General features: G+C 43.0%; 1 protein-coding gene and 1 pseudogene across 1 annotated transcript; both read right to left on the bottom strand.

The window, feature by feature from the left end:
* Positions 1 to 887: 887 nt before the first annotated feature.
* LOC132592883 (U2 spliceosomal RNA) lies at positions 888 to 1,049 on the bottom strand (annotated as a pseudogene).
* A 12,019-nt stretch (positions 1,050 to 13,068) lies between these two features.
* LOC118092188 (sterile alpha motif domain-containing protein 9-like) lies at positions 13,069 to 23,561 on the bottom strand. Its single transcript, XM_060281060.1, is given in 5 exon segments — positions 13,069 to 16,403; positions 17,260 to 17,516; positions 18,043 to 18,098; positions 22,344 to 22,397; positions 22,920 to 23,561. Coding segments are annotated over 3 exon segments (1,836 nt in total). The 5' UTR covers positions 18,057 to 18,098; positions 22,344 to 22,397; positions 22,920 to 23,561; the 3' UTR covers positions 13,069 to 14,838.
* Positions 23,562 to 24,352: the final 791 nt, after the last annotated feature.

Here is a 24,352-nt window from a genome sequence, read left to right as displayed (position 1 = left end):
TATATCCACTTAAGCCACCTTTAAAAGGGGGGGGGGGAATGTGCTATAATTCTGCAAAGCATGAATACATACTTAGATTTCTTAACTATTAAGGCATGACTAATATGTGTTAAGTAATGTCAGGCATGCATTGCTAGATCAGATCAAGATCTACCAATCCAGCATTATTTGCACAAAAATCTCCACAATCAGCTGACATTAGTTCTTCGCTAGAAATTGGCCAGCAAGCTAGTTGTTGACCACAGTCTCTGTTTTAATCATTCCCATTACAGATGGCCTCAACTGGAATTTTACTTGTATGGTAGGTGGACATCTGCTGCCTTTAGAAAAATAAACCCCATGGAACAAAAAACAAAACAAAACCCAAACCCTACATAACCTGGGAAAGCAAGCACAGCTCTCTGGGTAGCCCCATTTTGCCTAGATGAACCCTTTTGCTCATTATTCAAGCCTTTCACAGGCTGGAAAATAGGCCAAATCATCTCTTGCCTCATGGGATGCCATAAAAATGATACTATGGCCATAAGCAGGCATGGCCAAACTTAGCCCTTCAGCTGTTTTGGGACTACAGTTCCCATCATCCCTGTCCACTGGTCCTGTTAGCTAGGGATGATGGGAGTTGTAGTCCCAAAACGGCTGGAGGGCCAAGTTTGGCCATGCCTGTGGCATAAAGTCTTGAGCAGTGGTAAGTGGAGTACAACTAAGGAGCCTCCTGCTATGCCACCAACAACAGAATAAATCCTCCATGTTTCTTTAATACCTTGCCAATGAAAGGGGGCACGTGCTCCCACAGGATTGCAGTTTTAACAGTGCTACCATAGGAGGCAGCGAAGGGAGCAATGCTCCATAAGCCCACAAAAGGTGGCTTTCATCATATAAATATATTAAACTGGCATACACACACACACACACACAGACAGATATATATATATATATATATATATATATATATATATATATATATCACCATAAAATTCATGGGGGGGGGGTAAAAAGAATGCCAGTACATACACATACACTTGATCTTAGCCAAACGGCCGAGAAGCGATACCAGTAAATATCAGACTACCAGTAAAATTACAGTACTCAGCCTTGGATAGTATGATGACAGCAAATGTAATCCTGTGCATTGTGGGATACCTATGATCTTATTTAACCACATTCAAAAAATCCCCAAACCTGGGCTGGACACCATTATGAACAAAAAGGCCAAGATGGTAGCTATCCTACAAAATAAAGAGCCATTAAGTCTGAGGAGAAGTGAAGCTGTTGTGTACCTCAAATTCAGGAAGGAAATTTAGGAAGATCTCCTCAAAACCAGGATTTCCTAATTTCAACCATTTGCACCTACCGAGTGGCAGTTTCCCCTCATACCCAGCGCTACAAACTTCCAGCTGAGACCAACCCTCCAGTGAGAAGATGTTTCTCCTGATATTCCCTCAGGCAAGGGTAAGTCCCTACAACTGAGCCCAGCTGCATTCCTCTCATGGCTGAGATCGCTGGCAGTCCCACTAGTGAGGAAACACAGCTGTGGTAATTCCAGTCTTCAACAGAGAACATGTTAACCCTTGATTAGACTCAACACCTTGCCGAGGGGGAAAGGGACCCTTACTACTTGGCTTTTCAATCGTTTGACACCTTGTATTTATTTGCTGAAGTATTTGCCTGTCTCTTCAGATTCCTGGTGAAAGCGTGTTCTTCAAAAATAGCTCTAGGCCACATGCCTGCCTGCAACAGTTCCTTCCTGCAGCAGAGCAGAGCTGCAAAAGAGGGCAGATCAGCTGTACCTTGGATAGATATGCAGAAGCAGGATTTTCGGCTTACGCACAATTGCTAAAGGTGCAGGAACCCTGTCCTCTTTGGCACACATCTGCCCAGCCGGTTTAGCTGTGTCCTCTTTTGTTTTCTGGGGTTTCCTGCTGTCTACAGCCAGTGCCGGATTGACATATAAGCTAAACAAGCTATAGCTTAGGGCCCCACTCTCTAGGGGCCCCCAAAAAATTAAAGGAAAAAAACCCCTGGATGTACATTTCCAAAATATAAGATAAAAAACAAATAAAATAAAATCCACATACAGCAACAGTGTTTTGTGTTGTGTAGGCTCCGCCTGCTGGCCTGCACCCTAAAATATCACATTTACTTTGATAAAATACATATTTTGATACGTGCAGGGGAGACCTGGCCAGATAGGTGGGGTATAAAGAAATAATAATTATTATTATTATTTAGATACCTATTAGGTCCATAAATTACATATAGCATATATTCAATACAAAAAACAGTGACAATTTGTTGCTGACAAAGGACAGCTAGACATATATAAGGCCCCATTACCTTCAGTAGCTTAGGGCCTCATCAAACCTAAATCTGGCCCTGTCTACAGCTGTAGATATTCAGCACAGTAAGCCTGCAGCTTACGCACATGTAACTTGTGCAAACTCAGCTTTGTGCTCTTGGCAAAGAAATGAAAATAAATAGAAAAGGGGTGAAGTTCTGGGGGGGGGGGGAAATGACTTTGGCAATCCCACCCGCCATTGCATCCAATGGTCTTGACTATACACGGTTCTGGCTTTAGGCACAATCCTTGGAATGTAACCCCTGTGTAAATTGTGGGCTTACTGTATGTACTGAATGATGAGTTGAAGCTGAAGAACTTTATTATCTGCTGAAACCCTAAAGCCTCTCTGATCAGCACCACCTTGTGGTCCCTGGGCTTATTCACAGCAGAAGTTACTCTGAAGCAGGAACATGTTCTGTTTTTGTTTGTTATTTCTTCTTGAGTCTTCAAGCAGCTGAGATATTACAATTAAATGGCAGTACAGGATGGTCATGGTTGGCAACAGTGAATAATTTTACAGATTCAGCACTTTGCATTATCAAAAGCAAGCTGTTTTCTTTTGAATCAGTTGAACTTTCTTCTTTGCATGGACATATATTCTTCTGTTCTGAGATTATAAGATCCTCGACCTTTTCGTCATGCGACTAGCATGAATGGTCACATGACTGAGAATGAGTGGCAGGGCCTTCTCAGTGGTGGTGCTTCTTAGCCTTCCTTTTCTGTTATCTTTCAGACAGAAGGGGAATACATTTTTATTTAAGCACATCGATAATGCATAGTTCTACTGCAGTTGTAGCGATTTTAATTGATGCTTTTTGTGTTTTTAATTCTCTGGTTTCAATATTGTATGCTTATTCTTCAATAGTTTCATTTAAGCACTTTTCTCGGCGCCACAAACCAAACTCTCTTTAGACATTATAACCCAACCCCACAGGTAGCATTTTGTAAGGTTGAGTGAGCAGCATTAAAACTGTATTTGCCTTTCTCCTGTTCTCCATTGCCTTTCAGGACTTGGCGGGGAGAGCTGGAGAATTGTGGAGGTGCATTGAACAGTTTAGAACTCGGAAAATTGGGAAATGGAGTTGGGAAAACCAGTTGATGAAGGAGGTTTGAAGAAGAGACATAAATAGCAGAAGCAAAAGTAGACAGCTGAGGCCAAATACCAAGTTATCCTATAACTCCTTGTTAGTGAAGATTAGGAGGTTGCTGTTGACTGGGTTAGACTAAGAGGCTAGTCTTTGTAAATGTCTTCTCACAAAAAGGTTACACCATCATTTTTTGTTTGCTTGTTTGGTTTTTAACCAGATAAACTACCCAAGCAGCCAGAAGTACAACTGGAGGAGCTTTGGGGTTAGAGGCAGATTGTTCCCAAAATTTGGAACGTGTTATGAGTTATTTTGGCTAGGGTAGAGGCTTACAGAATTTGGCTTAAAGTAAAAGCCACCTTAAAAGTCATTTAGAGGGTGGTGTAAGTCTCTTGAGTCTTTAGAAACTGTCATCAGGCACATTTAAGACCCCAGTGTAAATATAATAATATCCTTTTAATAAACAATATTTGTTATTAGTCCATCCTGTGGCTAGTGTTGGTGTGTATCTCCCACCTAAGTCTGTCTCAAATCTAAGCTACCAGAAGGCTTTAATAAGGGAATAGTGCCATTGGAAACAGGTCACATTGAGGAGCTCTGAGTTATGTGTAAGGGAGTTACATAGTACAAATACCTAAAGTTGTGTTTATAAAAAGTGAGATGAGACAAGGGAACCAATTTACCTATAGGTGGTGGTACGATAGCAGAGCAATCTGTCTTTCCCCATACACAGAAATTGGGAGATGTTAAGGGATGAAGAAAGACGCCCTGTTCCCCCCCCCCCCAACAAAGTATCTGAACTATATACATACTCAATTTACTGCAGCCTGTTTTGTTATGGAAGATTCAGTGACCCTTGCTTATCATATTATGATTATACACATCTATTTTAGACTGCATTTACATTAGAATATAAAACACCGAGAGTCCACCAAATGGGTTGATGCAGGTTTAGTCTGGTTGACCCTTGAGGTCCTTTTCAACTCTATGATTCTATGAAGACATATATTAACTAGTAAGAAAAGTGAGTGAAATATTAAAAATGCCATAAATAATAGTGTAATACTGACACCTACAGGATAGGTGTCATTACCTAGGTGTTTGCTCCATTGGACAGAGTTGCAGTTTAAACCTATACATGTTTATTCACCAAATACTTAGCTTTTTTCACTACTTCTAATCGTGTTCTAGGATCCCCCAATTCTTTTTTCCTGATTCTGTAGATTTTCTTACCATGAGTTTTGTTTTTAGTCTGTTGAGTTTAAACCCAGAGACCTTGCCATACTCTGTTATGGTTTCTAGAGCTTTGGGAATACTCTTTTTTTTTTTTAAACATACTTTTTATTAATTTTACAAAATACAAAAAAAAACAAAAAAAAAACGGTACATACATAAACACCTTTTCCACCTCCTTCCTACCCACCCACATGGGTCCTCCCCTGCCACAGAAGTATCCCATGTATGTGAACAGTCAGAGATGGTCCATTTTATGCTTGGATTTCTGTCCTCCTCCCCCTCCCCTGACCCCAAAGCCCCCCCCCCCTGCCACCAGGGAGCTCCAGCAAACCAGGGCAGTACGCAGGAGGCCATCCATCCAACCATCTATTGTCATACCAAAAAAAGAGAAAAATAGAAATAGGAAAAAAGAGAAAAAAGAAAGGGCAAAAAAAAGAGAAAAAAACAATACAAAACAGAAAAATTTTTCTTTCATTCATAATTGTAAAACCATATTTTGTGGGCTTCCCCTCTCCCCCCCTTCCCCGGTTTTCATCCCTTTTTTATCATCTGCAACAGTTTCTAACTTTATAAAAATACACCTTTATATCTTATACAACTTATAAATCAATTGTTAACATTTTCATCTAATATTCAAATCACTGAAAAATCAAACTCCCATTTTATCTTCCCGTGCCTAATTTTTACTCCCTCTATAAGCCTCCATATTTTCACATTTTTCCAAAATCCATTCACTTTTAAAACTATAACTATTCTCAATTTAACCTTACATCCCCGATTACCGGCTCCACCCCCCCAATCCAGCAAATTCCATAATCAGCAGACCGGTTATAAACCTGTTAATCCATCCTTATAATCACAACATCACTTTCCCTTCACCCCACCCCCTGTTTACAGTCTTTTGCCATCCAGGCCACCATACAGGACCCCTGAATTTCTTCTCTTCTCTGCATATTTTTTCCTTCTTCCCTGTGGGCGTTCTGGAGTTCCAGTAATACCAATCGTGCCCTCCTCAAAGGCAGGGCACTCCATCCAACTTTTTGTAGAGTAAAGTCATCATTTTTTTCGTGGTGTGTTTCATTTTGTGTTGAATCATCACAGTCCTCATCTTCATCTTTTTCAGTGTCAAAAGCTTCATCTTCTAAAAAATCATATTCTGCCATCACCATCTGAAATTGTTGCTGTAACTCTTGCCGTCGTGTCTCCTCTTGACATAGTTCTATTCTTGTTTCCCACATTAAGGTCAAAACAGACCGCTGGAACTCAGGGGAACACTTTTTTGTTGACATAGTTCAATCCTGCCAAGGTCAAAACTTGTCACGTGGGGTGGAATATGATCACAGTTTATTTTCTCGACTCCATTTTAACAAACTGGCTGCATTCTTCAAGTCTTATTAACAATAAAGTTCGAACTCACATTTCATAAACATTTAAACCAAAAAAGAAATTCCACAAAGTCCAGAAATACAAAGTGAAATAAAAATTGACTTATAAATCCTGATCAACTCACTGGGTTGTCTGGGCTGCCGGCTCCCGAGGAAAAGAAAGGTTTTTCTTAGTCTTTACCTCTCTCCCCTTTCACCCTGCATCAAAGGGGAGATTCTCTTTGATGCCTTTGAGGGATCCTTTTGAATTGCAAATCTTCTGTTTACGGCTTCGGGTTTCTATTTACTGTCTCTTTTGTTGCCGTGGGGGGGGTGGCTTCCTCTTTTCTCCCCTCTCTCCCAGATCCAAATTGTTTTATAATCCAAATCGTGAGGTTACTTACAGTCTTGTTTATTTTTGGAAGAATCCAGCGCTCTCCGCCTTCGGCTTGAAGCTTCTCCCTGCTAGAATAACGTTGCCGCTCAAAATGGCCCCCGCGACTTCTACCCTCCTCACTCCGGAGCTCTTATTAGAGCTAGCCGAAGGGTTGGGGAGTCCGGATTGGGGCTGTGCCGAGCAAATTTGCCCCCGGGACGCCCTTCCCGAGGTTCTAAGGGGCGCAGCGTCGCTCTCGCTGCCCTCCCCACTCCTAGCAGGGACGGGCCGTCTCGGAGACGAGACGAAACCCCGCCGATCGGCGCTGGCGCTGAACCCGGAAGCCGGGAATACTCTTTATTGGATCTCCTAATTGTTGTGTATTGAGTCAAAGGATTTTATATCTGTATTATTATTGTCTGAATTTGCATTAGGATAAAGTAACTGCCTTTTGGTTCCAGAGGGGACAGCTACTATTGGTTCATTTAAGCTGCTGTATTTGGATCCTCTGTCTTATTGGTTCCCTCCAAAAGGCAGCACTGTGATTGCTTGATATTGTTCCCTCCAAAATGTATCCCTTCCTAGCTAGTCCCCTGTCCCTATAAATGTAGCCTTCCTGCCCTCACAGTCAGTCTTGTTCACTTTAATAAAGAGCTGTTACTAGAGAACTGCCTCCAGCATATTATGTCAAGAGAGCTGAAATCACAAACCCCACGTCACAACAACTGGCGACGAAGGTGGGATCCGGAATGCTGAGGAGCGGTTAAACACAGCCCTGCCTCAGAGTCCGGATTGCAGCATAGAACAAGACTCACTGGCCAGCTGAGAAGACGACCCTGCCCGCTAGGACAATGGAGAGTCCAAGGGTATTGGAGCCCTTCCAGCCATCAGAGCCCCACACCTGGGAAGACTACGTCGAACGCTTCGAGTTCTTTGCAGTGGCTCAAGGGATCACCGATGCCAGCAAAAGAAGGGCCACATTCCTGAGCTACTGTGGGCCCGAGACCTTCAAGCTGGCCAAGGCATTACTTGCTCCAGCGAAGCTGAGTGAGACATCTCTCCAAGATATTCTTGCCTGCCTAACAAGCCACTTGGCGCCAACTGAGACCAAGATGGCCCGGCGGATGGAGTTCCATAAGAGGCAGCAGCGTGCTGGGGAGTCTGTATCCGCATTTCTGGCTGAACTCCGGAAGCTCGCTCAGCACTGCGGCTTCCAAAATCTGGAAGAGACTCTCCTGGATCGGTTTATTGGTGGTCTGAGCAGCAAGAAAGCCAGAAGACGCATCGTGGCTAAAGAAGAGGTTAGCCTTGCTTCAGCCTTGAAGGAGGCCACCGCCACGGAGAATTATGAAAGAGAGGAGCTTGATGCCAGTCGCAAGGCCACTAAGCCACAGATAGAAGTTGCGCATGCCATGGACGAGCTAGAGGCTACTCCGAGCCAGAGCCCAGTCCGTGGGGTCGAGTTGGTGCGTCAGGCCTGCACAGTGCACAAAGATCGCCGAGGCAGTTGCCCAGGTTGTGGCGGAAACCATGAGCGGAAGAGTTGTCGTTTCAGGGATGCTATGTGCCGGACGTGCGGAAAGACGGGTCACATCGCCAGGGTCTGTAGATCGGCGGTGTCGGGAGCGACAGGAGCACCTAGACTGGAGCATCGCAGACCGCCCACAGCACCTCGTTTTCTTAAGGACTGCCACTACGTAACGGAGATCAACGGGAGGGCCGTGCATTTTCCAGCGCAAGGCAAGGCACACGTCAAGGTGAAGATTGAGGGTCAGCAGTGCGACATGGAGGTGGACTCCGGATCTGCATTCACCATCGTGTCGGACCAGACCGCGAAGACATTCTTCCCCAGGGGTAAGTTGCCCCCTCTGGAGCCCTTCCCGGCAACCTTGCAGTCGTACTCAGCAGGCCGCATCCATGTGATGGGAATGTGTGCCGTGAGAGTACAGTTCCGGGACAAACAGGCTGTACTCAAACTGGTGATTGCGAAGGGCAGTCGCCCCAGTCTCCTGGGCACTGACTGGTTCCCCGCCCTGGGACTGAGTATCTCAGGGCTTAATTCAATCCAAACCTGCCCTGCGATGAGCGAGGCATTATGCAAGGAATTTGCTGGTCTCTTTAATGGAAAACTGGGTTGTTATAAAGGGCCCCCAGTTGACTTCGAGTTGGATCCCGGGGTGGCCCCAATCCGACTCAAACCAAGGCGAGTGCCATTTGCACTGCAACCCAAGATCGAGGCAGAGCTGGATAAATTGGTCAAGCAGGGAGTTCTCTCACCCGTGGACTCTGCTAAGTGGGAGACTCCAATCGTCACACCCCTTAAAGCAAATGGGGAAGTCAGGATATGTGCAGATTACAAATATACTATCAATAAGGCACTCAGGGGAAACTCATACCCCATTCCAGTCGTATCACATCTGTTGGCTAAACTGGCTGGGGGCAAGGTGTTCGCCAAAATTGACCTGGCACAAGCTTACCAACAGCTGCCAGTAACCCCACAATCAGCGGAAGCACAGACTATTGTCACACATAAAGGGGCGTTCAGAGTTAACAGATTACAGTTCGGAGTTTGTGTGGCCCCAGGGATTTTTCAAGGGCTCATGGAACGCCTGTTAAGAGGTCTGCCGGGGGTCTTGCCATTTTTTGATGACGTTTTGATTGCTGGAAAAGACCCACAGGAACTGGTTGCGCGTGTCCGTGCAGTGTTGCTCAAGTTCAAGGAGGTGGGGTTGCAACTGAAAAAAGAAAAATGCAGTTTTGGGGTGCCAACTGTGGATTTCTTGGGGTTTAAAATTGATGCATCAGGCATCCACCCCACAGATGCTAAGATTAAGGCCATCATCGAGGCACCACAACCACAGAACAAGACGGAGTTGCAGTCATTCCTGGGACTTATTAACTTTTATCATTCGTTCTTATCCCAGAAAGCTTCGGTAGCTGAACCATTACATAGACTTTTGCAGAAAAAGAATGTGTGGCGATGGGGGCGGGAGCAGCAGAAGGCTTTTGACTCCTTGCGAGAAATGCTGAGTAGCAGGAGCGTCCTTGCTCATTATGATGAGTCGAAGCCGCTGGTCCTGGCATGCGATGCCTCTCACTACGGCCTGGGGGCTGTGCTGAGTCATAGGGAACCGGATGGGTCGGAAAAGCCCATCTCTTTCTATTCCCGTACGTTGTCACCCACGGAGCGCAACTATGCTCAAATTGATAAAGAGGCACTAGCAATTGTGTCAGGAATCAAAAGGTTCTATGATTATTTGTACGGTCGCCATTTCTCCATTGAAACGGACCACAAACCACTGTTAGGGTTGTTCAACCCAAACAAACAAACGCCACAAATTCTCTCCCCCAGAATGTTGCGTTGGTCAATATTCCTGAATGGGTTCCAGTACACCTTGACCCATGTGCCGGGGAAACAGTTGTGCCACGCTGATGCGCTGAGTCGATTGCCCCTTCCTGGCGGGAGCAATGAGGATCCTGCTCCAGCGGAGCACATTATGATGCTAGAAACACTTCCGGGGGCTCCTGTAACAGCTACTGATATAGCTGAGAAAACGAGGAAAGATGCTGTTCTCTCCCGTGTGCTCACTTGGGTGGGGAGGGGGTGGCCAGGTGGTCCGCATGAAGAAAAATTCAGGCCTTATGCGACAAGGCAGCACGAATTGTCCATGCATAAGGGTTGTCTCCTATGGGGAGATAGGGTGATCATCCCAGCACCACTGAGAAACAGGGTTCTTGAGACGCTTCACATGGGACACCCGGGAATGGTCAGGATGAAGTCGCTAGCCCGATGTTATGTGTGGTGGCCTGGAATGGACCAGAACATAGAACAATGGGTACGAACATGCAAGGCATGCCAAGAGGTGCGGCCAGAAGTGGCCAGAGCACCAGTCTACTGGTGGGAGCAGTCCAGGACTCCCTGGAGCCGGCTGCACATAGATTTTGCTGGGCCATTCCAAGGGAAGGTCTTTTTGGTTATCGTTGATGCATATTCCAAATGGTTAGAAGTGGCGATGGTCCCTAGCATGGCATCAGCTGCCGTAATCAAGGTGTTGAGGCAGCTGTTTGCAACCCACGGGTTACCTGAGACCATTGTATCAGATAATGGGGCAGCTTTTGTATCCCAAGAATTCAGGGCATTCTTGGCTGATAACTTCATAAGAGGGGTCACATCCGCGCCCTTTCACCCATCCTCCAATGGGCAGGCTGAGCGCATGGTAAGAACAGCCAAAGAATCCATTGCGCGCTTAATGGAGGGTAACTGGTCGGCTCGCATTGCGCGAATGTTATTTTTGCAGCATGCGACGCCGTGTACTGCGACGGGCAAGTCGCCAGCCGAGCTGCTCTTAGGTAGAAGACTGGTAACGGTGCTGGATTATGTCCACCCAGATAAAATGCCAAACCGTAATTCAAGAGTAACCCCCCAGGCTGAGACTGACACAACAAGGTATCTCGCCCCTGAAGATCTGGTCTGGGTGAGGAACTATTCACGAGGTCCGCGGTGGGTGGCCGGTGTGATCACCCGGGCTAGTGGACCTGTGTCCTATTATGTGACCTTGGAAAATGGGCAAGTTTGGAAGAGACATATAGATCAGCTGAGGCGCCGGGCGCTCAGCAGGGAGGAGTCAGATAATTCATCCCTGGCGAATGACGCACAGCTGCGAGACCAGAGTGAAGATGGCCCAGAGGTGCAGTCACCAGGGGCTTCAGCAAATGAACCAGGGTCTGCTAGTCCTCAGGATGACGAGGTACAGGTAGGGGACCCTGAGATGTCTGGGACTCCATCTGTTCCTGACGAAACCCCTATAGCAGCCCCTCCACCACAGGTAACACCCAATCCAGAACCTGCAACACCTGTTGTCAGGAGATCAAGTAGAAGTTGTAGGACCCCACAGTACCTGAGGGATTATGTCTGCTGTGCTCACTAGGGGGGGAGGGGTGTTGTGTATTGAGTCAAAGGATTTTATATCTGTATTATTATTGTCTGTATTTGCATTAGGATAAAGTAACTGCCTTTTGGTTCCAGAGGGGACAGCTACTATTGGTTCATTTAAGCTGCTGTATTTGGATCCTCTGTCTTATTGGTTCCCTCCAAAAGGCAGCACTGTGATTGCTTGATATTGTTCCCTCCAAAATGTATCCCTTCCTAGCTGGTCCCCTGTCCCTATAAATGTAGCCTTCCTGCCCTCACAGTCAGTCTTGTTCACTTTAATAAAGAGCTGTTACTAGAGAACTGCCTCCAGCATATTATGTCAAGAGAGCTGAAATCACAAACCCCACGTCACAACACTAATGTTAATATTAAGTCGTCTGCAAAGGCTTTTAACTTGAAGGACCTTTTTTCCAGCAATATCCATTATTCCATTCTTATTTCCTAATTTAGAATTTCTAGTGTTAGTATAAATAATAGAGGAGATAGGGGACAGCCTTGCCTTGTTCCTTTTTCTATAGAGAAATGAATGGTTTTTTCATTGTTTATTATTAAGTTGGCTTTTTGTTTTTTATAAATGGCTTTTATACCCCTGGCATAGCATTCTCCCAATTCAGATAAGTCGATAATCTTTTTTAGGAATTTCCAAGATAGATTATTTGATAACCTATACATGTTTATTCAGATGCTAGCCCTACTACCGTATAGGCAGTGGGTTTACATACACACACACACCCCACACGTGAAACATTGAAGCCTTAGATGGCAAAAGTTGCCCAAGGAGGCCAAATCTACTTTGGAGGAGCAACATTATCTGCCAGAATAAGAGATCTGAGCAATGTCAGGATTAATACAAGTGAGGTTTAGTCCTCACATTAATTCAGTTTGTAATATATGCAGGCATATCTATCAATCTAAGGGATGCAGGTGGCACTGTGGTCTAAACCACAGAGCCTAGGGCTTGCCGATCAGAAGGTCGGTGGTTCGAATCCCTGTGACGGGGTGAGCTCCCATTGCTCGGTCCCAGCTTTTGCCAACCTAGCAGTTCAAAAGTAAATGGAGTTTCTGTGTGGTTCTCTGGTTCACCAGAAGTGGCTTAGTCATGCTGGCCACATGACCCAGAAGCTGTCTCTGGACAAACACTGGCTCCCTTGGCCTATAGAGCGAGATGAGCGCTGCAACCCCAGAGTCATCCGCGACTGGACCTAATGGTCAGGGGTACCTTTACCTTTACCTTTATGTCTATCAATCTATGATTGGGTTTATATATGAAAAAGCATTAAAAAAAAACAGGGCAGGGGGGCAAATGGTGGTGTGACTTGCAACCAAATGTTGCAATGTGTTCAAAATTTCCAGCCACCCCATTCCATTCCATTCTCTCTTCCCTCTGGTTTCCTCCCTTCAATCAGTCACAAGTTAAATTCTGTGTCCATTGACCATGCTCAGTCCTCACTGGTCTGTTTTGTGCCTCTTCTTAAGGTTCCCCTGCGCCCAAAGGATTTTTGTACTACTGTTACATGCCTCTTATGTGTAAATGGTGCTGTTTTGGCTACATGAGGATCAGCACTTAGATAATAGCTGCCAAGTTTTCCCTTTTCTTGCGAGGAAGCCTATTCAGCATAAGGGAAAATCCCTGTAAAAAAGGGATAACTTGGCAGCTATGACTTAGATAATGAGTTTGCTAATAGTATAGTATATGGGCTAATTAGGGGTGGACAATTCTCAATTTTTCCCCTCTCGGTTTCTAATTTTTCTAGTCTTAAATTCACTTCACATTTCTGCATGAGCTTGTGAAAAAATTTTTAATGCAAATTCAGCAGAATTTTAGTGCAAATTTCTCCCAATATACACATTTTGGTATGCAGTTTTACATGATGCCGACATTTGTAAAAGCAATTTCCCCAATATAATGCATTTGATATGTTATTTTCACACTTTCCCCTGATATGCACATTTATGAATACAGTACATTATTTGGCAGAAGAACTCCAGCACAAAATTCAGAGAAGTACGAATTACAAATGACAGCTATGTTTCAGTTCATGTATTGTTTTGGAAACTACAAATTAGATAGGTGCACATTAAAATCCTAACCATATTGAATTTCTCCCACTCTCCTATGGGTGGTACAACTCTGTCAATCAGCTCATACCAATTTAGGATTTATCTTCATCCCTTAAAAATCCCTATCAAATACATTTTTCATTTTCCTTTGGTAATATCCAAGGAAATATATTCTCTTATAGGCTTTCCATTTTCTAGGTTCAGGTGACCCCCAAATATGTCATTAATCCAGCAGATTATAATATAAAAATCAGACCACCAAGATCAAGTTCTTATTTTAGATAGATAGATACATACACAGATAGATAGATAGATACAATACTATTGATGAAAGAGAACAAAATTTAAATGCTATTTACCCTTTATTTTTACTCTGCTTCCTCTTCAAAAGAAAACTAAGTAGGTACCAACAATAAAATTAATAATTAAAAAAGTGAACAGAAAAGCAGAAAATATAAAAAGTAAGCAGATAAAAAGCATAGCCAAATAGAAAAAGAAAAGCTGTTCTGAATATACATGCACTGGATTGTAAATTAGCTGCATTTAAATCAGGGGTACTTAAATCATGACTAAGTATGGATCCAATACAATAGAGAGGAACACAACAAAGGGAGAAAAATAATGAAGTACAAGGCAGAAATTAACTAAACTTACTGCAGAAGCCTCTTATGTTGAGTCAGTCAGGGGTGGTTTTGTGAAAAGTATACTCTGTTTTTGCAATGGGACACATGACATACATAAAGCAAAGATAATGAAATTGCCATATGCTATACCTTATGCAACAGGTTGTGGTATAATCAAATCATATTATATTCATGAATTGATAATTGGACTGGCAGAAGAGAATATCAAATTATTAGTTAGCAAATCTACCAGCCTCCCTCTTCCTCTGCAAAGATAAACTAAAATGACCTTTATTAGAAAAAATATTTTTGCCTATGTATGTCTATGGCAGGAATGGGGAACGTGTGGCCCTCTAGATATTGTTGGACTCCAGTTCCCATCAACTCCAGCCAGCATGGTAAATTGTCAGGGATGACAGCGGCTGTAGTCTAACAACATCTGTAGGGCCAAAGGTGCCTCATCCCTGGCTTTTAGGCTCAAAACTCAATCATTCTAACATAAAGCTTCTATTGCCCAAGGAAGTGATATTGCTTTAGCTATTGACCCATCTGGCTGTACTGTAGATTGAGGAGGCATCCTTGCCCTTCAGGGCAAAGAGAAAGGGTTGTATCTACAGCCAGCCATAATCAAATATATCCATTGAAATTATTAACTTGGGGTCATCAAGTTCAACGAGTCTGCTCTGAGTAAAATTTAGTTGGATACAACCAAATATTTTCAATTACTATATCTGGTGTTAGGGTAAAATGCCACGTGTCTCTTGCTGCTTTGGAGAGGTCAAATTAAATTTACACTACAATGGAATGTATTTTCAAAGAGAGTTAAATAATTTCTATGTCACAGGCTATCAAGCCGCCAATGGAAAACCCCAAGTAAAAAGATACTCTTTCTACACTCCGACCACTCTTTAGCTGGCCTAAGAAAACAGGCCGTGCTGGTATTCTGATGTCTTCATCAATACCGTAATCAACATAGACAATATTATCTTCAGCCTTCCCATTCAGCCGAAGCAAAAGATGTTTGGCATCCTCTGTTTTCCATATCTCTCCACTCTGCCACAGGCAACTCAGCTCGTCATTCATCTTTTGCCTTGACTTGCCCCTACTCTTAGCAGTAACAGACTGATCAATTTTTCCTTTGTGAATAAATTTGCTCAGATTGCTTCCTTTTCAGAGGTAGAAAAATGCTATAGGTTGTTTGGAACGGCACATTTGCCAGTACTGCCCATTAAATGCCTTCTTCAGAGAATTGAGGTATTTTCCCATTTGTTTGGAATCTTTATCGAATTGATTTTGATTTTCAGGCCAGAATAATAAAGAAGCCAAGAAGTATGGTTCTGGGAATCGATAACACAACATATCATCAAGTCCATTAAGTTCTTGATAAAATGCACAAAAAGCTTCTATCATGGGATCACCTGGATCTTCCACTTTTGACAGCATGAGAAACACCACCAAAATTTTTCCCCTTTGCATTATATCTGGATGGGATAGAAATGAGATCAGTTTCCTAACCTCAGCTGCCTTCTGTTGCTGCCAGAGTCCAGGACTCACGGGTTGATACGCTTCACTGTTCAAGTCTGACCTACTATTGCAGAAAATCCAACTTGGCTGCTGATAGAGATTAAGTTCTTCAATTGTTTCAGAAGTTGAATTCCCAGGCTTCTGGTACTGCTTTGGAAAATGAAGGTTTGCAGCTCTGTCTTCTCTTAATGCTTTGACGACACCATTGCTTGCTGATTCCGGGTCAAACTCTAGAACAGTGAATAACTTTATTTCCTGCAAGAAGTTTATATGCTGTGTCTGATGTGGATGACATTTGTTTGTGACTAAAATATACCAGTCATAATGGGAGTTATCTAGCAAGTCTCTGTTGCCTGTGAGCAAGCTCACCAGCTTACGACCTTCCCCATCTATATTCCTCCTTTTTTCTCCATGTTTTTCCTCAGCTTCTTTTCTGTCCTCTGCTAATTTCTCCAGTTTGGCCATAAATGATTTATGTTCTGTTTTATCATTAGATTTTAAGAGGTTTTTGGAAGATGCACCATCTCTTATAAACAAACATGGATCCCATTTTTTAGTCTTAAAGCTGTAGTTCTTATTAGGGAAATATTTAGATAGGCAACTAGAGTACTTTGGAACCACATCAACTTCAATAACAAATGTTTCCAATGGGATGCTGTTTTGCTGCAATACTTCCACAAACCTAGGTTTCCTGATGCAATCTTTTGCAACACCAACGACAGCATCTCCAAAGTATTTATTTATTAACTCAAAATAGCTAATATATTTCTCTTTATTTTGACCTTTTACTCCAATAATTTCTCCATGTTGATTGTCCCGGACTCCCAAGTGGATAGTACCATTGGTGCGGGAGTTCATGCATGCTGGTTATTTCCATTTCCTTGGTGAGCCATATCTTTTCTTGTTTCTCCAAGTACAGATTCTGGTGGCTCAGTAGATTTAGATTGCAAACGCTGGTGATACATCAGCACCGGCTGAATTCCCTTTGCCATTTTCTTTCATTGCACCTGCGTCTTTATTTTTAACTAGTGTATTTCAGCCTGTTCAATAAACAGGAGAGAGAGAGAGAGAGAGAGAGAGAAGCGAGCGGGACTTCTCCAGGACGCGCTGCCTGCGCGAGCGAAGGGGGAAAGAATCAGCCGTGAGAGGGGAAAGTTGCGGCTGCATTTCCCTCCAGTGGCCGCCTGAGGTGGTTTGCTGTGGCGATGGGCGGGCGGTTTGTGTGTGTGTGTGTGTGTGCGAGAGAGAGAGAGAGAGAGTGAGAGAGAGAGAGAGAGAGAGAGCCGTGAGAGGGGCGAAGGGAAAAAGCAGTAGCCGTGAGAGGGGAAAGTTGCGGCTGCGTTTCCCTCCAGTGACCGCCTGAGGCGGTTTGTGTGTGTGTGAGAGAGAGAGAGAGAGAGAGAAAGAGAAAGAAAGAAAGAGAGAGAGAAGCGCACGGGTCTATCTCGCAGCCTCCTCCTCCTCACGCTGCTGCTTAGAAGCGAGTGATTGGCGGCCGCAGGTAGGTAAACGACAGGCAGAGGGGTTGGGGGGGAGCGCGCGTGTGTGCGTTCCAAGTCTCTGGTCCAATCCCTGTGTCCGTGGGGCACATGCGCAGTAACCCAAGGACACAGGGAAAACTGGACGCAGAGACACATGCACTTTATTATATAGGATTGAAGAGTCAGTATCAAAAGGCCTTTCGCTACATTTATGCCCAGAAGAATTGCTAGGGCTTTCACCTGGAATATTTTTTTTTCTTCAGTGTGTGCATTATTTGGCAAGCTGGGCCATGGGTTATACCCATTTCTGTGAGGTCTTGCTTGGTTAAAAGCTTCAAAATGGCGCCTGTCACATCTTGATGAAGAAGGATGTCGCCATATTTCTCCTCAAGCTTAAGTTCATTTGTCACCCATTGTTTTACGTGTTCCTTAGTCCAGTCCTCAATTTTTGCAGGCAAATCCGCTTGGTTGCTTTTCTTGATCTTTTTAGCCCTTCTAAGAAAAAAATAAGCAATACACCGTGTTAAAGAAAACAAACATTTTCTTTCTACACTATATTCAACATTTTGCAAACACCCCTTCATCTGCATCAGTGTTATTTAACTTTGATTCTCTTCATGTGATTGGACTATACTGCCCATCATCTTCTTATTGGGGATGAACAGAGTTGTCCAATCTTTAGGGACCAAAGTCAACACTGTTCTACATAATCCTGTCCTATGTCTTGCACCACACATCTAAAAAGATTTAAACGGATAGGCTTCTATTTAGTGGGAAGGAAGTTTAAATTTTGGAGATCAGACTTTCAGTGAAGTTAATTTGAAAGCCCTGATGTTTTAATCACATTATAACCTGGGGTTGCCATATTTCAAAAAGTGGAGATCTGGACACAAAAGTTGTTGAGCCTTTTTGGGCAAAGTTTATGAGTTATGTCCAGGAAATTTTGGATGTATGGCAACCCTATATAACCTCCCAAATCACTTGCAATATTTTTGTTCAGTATTATTTTTATTCAGCTTACCTTTTCTTCCCCATATTTGAGTTCTGTCTGGTTGGTCTTCCTTATTAAAATGACATCTGAAAGCCAGAAAAAAAGTACTCATTTTCATATAGCATGGTTGCTGTATAATTTAATTAAGAAGAAATAATACAACATATAGAAGGCAACCCTGATAACCAAACCCTTACTTTATGTGGCTTAGGAGTATGTCCACCTACCTCCACATTAATTAAAAATAAAATAAACTTCCTATGTTTACAAGGACCTTCCACTGATTTGTCATTTACCACTAACTGAATGTTAGTGAAAAAAGGTGAGATGTGAGAGAATAATGAATCAGAAGACAGGAAAATGTAGAGAAATCAAAAATACTGCATCTCATGGTTAGAAGTCACTTGCTTTCTTTTGCTTAATTTTATTTTTGCTGAACTCCATTTCCCCCCAATATATTTTTGTTTGGTCCAAGTCCTTTGGAGCCTAGCTTGCCTTTTTGCCTTCTTTGTTTTAGAGAAGGGATTTCTTGCCTCAGATTTGTTCTTAGCCATTTTCTCTGAGAAAGCCTTTATAGGCCAGATTTTTGACTCATTCTGTGCTATAAATCAATGCATTTTTTATTTTACATTCTCTTTATTCCCATGAAAGGCTTAGACCATTCCAATTTTAAACATTTCCCCTCAATTTTTACCTGAAATGATTTCCTATTTGGACCATTCTGGGTCCCCTATACACTAGATCAGAGGTTCTCAACCCCCCCTTCTTTTTTTTTACTCGATGGCTCCCTTGACCAACTGTAGTTCCTCTGTGGAATACTTGGTAAAAAAACTTGTGTTGTTTCATCATTTAGCGGGTTTGCCTATGATTTCTTTTCAAGGCTTAAAATTTAAGCAGTAGAGCTTTGAAAAGGCATTTAAAAATAATGAGTCATTTATTGCCCTGCAAATGTTGCTTTTGTAAGTTGGGGAAAGATGAAAACAAATTTTCTTCTTCTTCTTCTTCTTATTAAGAATATATAATTTGGAAAAAAATATACTAAATATAATTCACTATTTTGCAGCAGCCAACATACTTTACAATTCTTAATCTAAATTTGGTCTCTCCCCTCCCTTTCCTTTCCCCCCCAGTTTTGTTTTTTTGTTTTTGTTTATTTAATGTGAACCACCTTCTCGGTTGTCATTTTTGGGCATTATATCTGCATTTCCTCCCAGAAATCCTGCAGCAATTTCCAATCAGAAAAGTGCACTTTGAAAAATGAAAAATCATCTCAAACCGAAGGAATGCCTTTACATTCTCCCTTCCATCACTGTTCTCAACATTGTAGGGACCGGCCTGGGCCCCTTAGAGGTGGTGCCTATGTACCAACCCTAAACTCTCCCAGGCAACTTCCAACTTGAGCACGATCTACCTGCATGTGACCACACAGACATGTGGTGCCTAGCACTGGTGAAGGAACTGGGGTGCAGAGGGAGCGGGCCACCCCTGGAACAACTATTCTGGTAGGGTGACATCATGGCACCCCCTGACATGCACTGCGCACCCCCTGCATGCCGGGAGCCACGCCCCCACAGGCAACGCACCACACCCCCAGAACATGTTCTACGCCCCTGCGGGCAGCATGCCACACCCTCGCAGGCGTTGTGCCATGCCCCTGGGGAACGTGCCATGCCCCCAGGGCACACCAGCCATGTCCCCGCCTGCTCTCTGCCCCCAGTAGTGGAGCATGCAGCTTCGCCACTGGTGCCTGGAACCTGGAGCACCCTGGAGAGCCCTAGTGGCTTGTGAGAAGGCCCTCCCCAGAGGCTGAAGAGGACGTCCCCTCATAAGCCACTAGGGCTCTCCAGGGTGCTCCTCACTTATGCACATTTCACTGATGCATGTGGGGGCTTGGAATGTGACCCCTGCATAAGTTGCCTGTAGTAGCCTTTTTTTGATCTGGCCACAAAGCCATGTCTCCCTCTCCCAGTATTTTGCTTCCAGTGGAGGGCAGTTACATAGGTATATCTCCGGGGAGCTGGGATCTAAGGCATCAGCCACGGCCCACTGGTTGAGGACCACTGCACTAGATAATAAAATTGTAGATCCTAGGTTCCATCTTTCTCAATTCCCCCCATTAGTCTGCAGAAACCATAGTTCCTCGGATCCCTGCTTGGATTGGTAGCTATAACCTCCCACCCCAATGTTTAAGCTATTCAGTAAGGGAATTCAGTAAGCTTTTAACTACCGTAGGTAGAAATCTTGGGAAGATACAATTTAGGGCTTAGTAAGATACATTTGCTTTGGATAGGTGTTCAGCTATTTATTTTTATTTTCCAATATTTCAATTATTGCAGAGTTTACATTTCCATCACTTCTGTGCATTTTTTAAAAATTAAAATAATAATAATCGTTGATCTGATTCAAGTGCTTTGAGGGATTGGGGGGAGCTGCTATACTAGTTTTCCAACAGGTGGGTTGCTATTGCATACCAGGAAGGGAGGGGGGTGAGGTGGCAAAGAGGCGATGCAGTGCAAATGAACTGGCAGAAGCACCAGTCTGGCCCTGCTGGTGCATTTGCACTTGCATGTGTCTCAGCCCATTCTGACATTCATTCACACGCTCATCTGGCATATTGCGTTCCGCTGCAATTGATCTATTTTGCACAAGTCTTTCTTCCTCTGCTATGTGGAAATGTACTCATACTGCACAATAGACATGCATATTTTAGCCATCTATGGATATTTACAAATCAGCTGCCTTGCCTGTGTTATCTCTTTCAACATTAACACATTTCCAGAGGGGCAACCCTGTTGTTCTGTAGCAAAACCAACCAAGTGCCTTGCGGCACCTTAATAACAAAGTTGCTGAAGTAGCTAACGAGTAATCACAAAGCTGCTATGGCGAAAATTTGAAGCGTTTCTAGTCAGTGATAACTCTTAATTGAATCCAATGAGACTTACAGTCGTACCTTGGTTCTTGAACGAAATCCGTTCCGGAAGTACGTTCGACTTCCGAAAACTTTTGAAAACCAAGGTGTGGCTTCTGATTGCCTGCAGGAGCTTTCCTGCACTCAGTCGAAAGCCGTGGAAGCAGTGTCAGATGTTCGGGTTCCAAAGAACGTTCACAAACCGGAACACTCACTTCTGGGTTTGTGGCGCTCGGGAGCCAAACATTCGAATTGCAAGGCATTCGACAACCAAGGTACAACCAAGGCTGCAATCCTAAACCCACTGACGTACCGTGTTTCTCCAAAAATAAGACACTGTCTTATATTTATTTTTCCTCAAAAAAAACACAGTGGCTTATTTTCAGGGGATGTCTTATTATTATTTTTATTAAGTATGGTACAGTTTAACCTACAAGGTTAATCTGCCTATCACTATGGCTTATTTTCGGGGTATGGCGTATTTTCAGAGAAACATGGTATGTCTAACTTTTCAGTAACATTTAGAAAATCTGACACATGGGACTGTATGATGTCACATCCTCAAAACTTTTGCGGTGGGAGGAAGAACTTCTTACGTATGCTACGTTGTGAATAACAGTTACAGAATACATCCTACCAAGCATTCACACGACCCTCCGAAGTTTTTAAAGATTAAGTAAAAGAGAGGGAGAGAAAGTGGTTGATAAAGTTCTCATTTGTTTCCCTGCTTAAGGACCTTCACTGGGTTGCTGAAGGTTGAGTTTTGGTCTGACCTACAAGTTATGTTTGCTCTAGATCAATATTGGAGATTAGTATTCAGCGATCCTGACTAAAAAGGTACAAATCTCATGTAACTCCTGTCTCTCACTCTCACATATATCTCTCTGCCCCAAACAGGCAAAAGAAGTCGCTGCTATTCTCCCTCCAACTTGGCTGTCAGCCTGACACCCATTGCCACCAATGAAGTTTTTCAGCCTGATGGTGAGTTGGTGATCCCTGCCTCATGCAGTTCTGGGTGACTTGGGTCACTTGGCCAGTCACAATATGTAACACCTAACCAGATATGTACACCATAGACAGTGTAGTTTAGCATTTAGAGTGGTGGACTGGGACAGAGGAGACCCAGGTTCAAATCCCCACTCAGCTACAAATCTCTCTAGGTGATTTTGAGTCAGTCACTATCTCAGAGCCTGACCCACCTCACAGGGCTGTTGTGTGTGTAAAATGTGGGAGCAGGGGCAGGGGAAATCATGTATGGTACCTTGACCTTCTTGGATTTATAATAGATCCTATTAAAAACACATTTCCATCCATTAATAAATATTGATTGTGACTGCAAGGCTTACATGGGAGAAAACTGAACTTCATAGAACTTACTTCTGAGTAGACATACATAGAATTGCACTCAGAGATTAATGCTTACCGTTATCTTTAAGTGCTCAGGCTTTCCAACTTTTTTAACTGAAGAGCTGCAGTTCTGGGAAATGAAACAAAAACGAAAGCATTTATGGGTGGGGTACTTTCCATCTCAACTCTGTATGTTTTCCACAAATTTAATTTTTATCTTTTTTTTTTTTTACTTCGTTTTGCACTGCTCGGACTATTCCTTATTTAAAAAGTGAAGTGGGTGTTTTAAAAATACTTTGAAACGACTTGATTAATTTTCGAGAGGGGAGAAAAACAGAGGGAGAAAACAATTTTAAAAATCCAGTTACTTGAATACTTAATACTTTTTCTGAACCCCAAAGTTTTCAGTTTGTTTTCTTAGAACTTTCTTAGAACTTAGACATAATACTGAGTTGCTACAATAAATATTTATCCTATAAAACACAATTATCCTATAAAAGAACTCTTTCACAGCACTTCCACAAAGACAGTACGATGCCCCATAAATTTATTTCCATATAGTACAAAGGATACAATCATTTTAATATCACTTTTCTCTGGCTTTTGAGGAAGTATATCTTATCAGTCTTCATCTCTATATTAAATCACTTACCAAGATAGTTATGTAGACTCCTTGCCACAAATGCTGGATAAATAATTTTGTTCAGTCAGAGAAACCCAAATATCTCTGTTCTTGGTTCTTCTGTTGGTTGCGTCTTCTGTTAGTTGCAAGAGACAAGCTCATCTACAACATCACTTTGCAAGGGACTAAGAAGCAGGTTTTTTTGCCAGCTCCTGTCACATGATCTGCAAGTAGCAATGAGACAAGTTGGCTTAAAAACAAAAACAAAAAACACTTCCTCAACCATTGCTATTCAAAATGAGTAATATGTAACACCCATTGAAAACATCACATAAGTACCAGATAATTTTACTGACTAATCTTTGAAAGCTTCTGATTTGGGATATGTCTGAAATCAATATAATGTTAGGGATACATGTATGAACTTTTGTGGCTCAAGCTCATCCACATTCTAAGACCATGCAGGCACAACAAGGGACCATTTTCAAGATACCACATATATGTCAGGAGCCTTTCGGGTGCAGATAGAAATTAATATTTATTTATTTTATCATTTTAGTAATCTAAGGATCACTAAATCCTTCAGTTTCTTTTCTCATTTCCCCCATCTTGAGTTCAGTTCCCCACATTTCCACATCAGCTTATGCATTTACTTATTTTTTTTAAGTCATTTCGAAAATTCATCAGCATTTCTCTTAATGTGCACGTCTGTATGCAATTTTGCCTAATATACACATTTTTGAAGAGCATTTCCCCCCCCAATATAACACATGCCTGTATGTTATTATTTTTTTGCTAATAAATGCATTTTTGTGTACAGATTACCATATTATATTCTTTTTTTTTTGTACACATTACTTGGCTGTAAAACTGCACTGCAAAATTCAGAGAAGTGTGAATTGCGTAGGATGTCTGTGCTTCAGTTCGTGTGTTGTTTTGGAAAGTGCAAACCTAGCAAATGCAAACGTAATCAACCCCCCCCCCCCAATCCCTATTTATTACACAAACTTCTTGGGTGTTTCTCAACTGAAACCAAGCTCTCAAAGTGATTTTTGACATACAGTTGTAAAAAATCTGAATAAAACTACTATAAAATACAGCTCAAAGCAATAATGCAAGGGAAATGGTAAAATTAAACAGATTGCGGCGCAAACAGACATGACTGTTTGGCTGCGAAAAGCTTCTGCGTGTAGGAGTGCTTTCCCCTGACCATGGAGTGAATGTCACAAAGGGTCTTGTTGGGAAATTGGTGCTGCCCCCCCCCATGCTCTCACTGCCCTACATCTGAGAAATTAGGAATACAGAGCAAAGTCACAAGGCTGGCTGGTGGCATTCCAGCAGGACACCAGGGAATCAGCTGAAAGGCCATCAACATCCCCTACCACTCTTTGGAAACCATTTGGATCCATTAAGTGGCAGGGTCGACCATCTGAATCGGTCCCACCTCCCTGCAGTGGGGAAGG

This window comes from Zootoca vivipara, chromosome 12 (assembly GCF_963506605.1).
Source record: "Zootoca vivipara chromosome 12, rZooViv1.1, whole genome shotgun sequence".
NCBI lineage: Eukaryota > Metazoa > Chordata > Lepidosauria > Squamata > Lacertidae > Zootoca > Zootoca vivipara.
The sequence above is the reverse complement of the archived record's forward strand: the minus strand, read 5'-3'. Positions and strand labels throughout refer to the sequence as shown.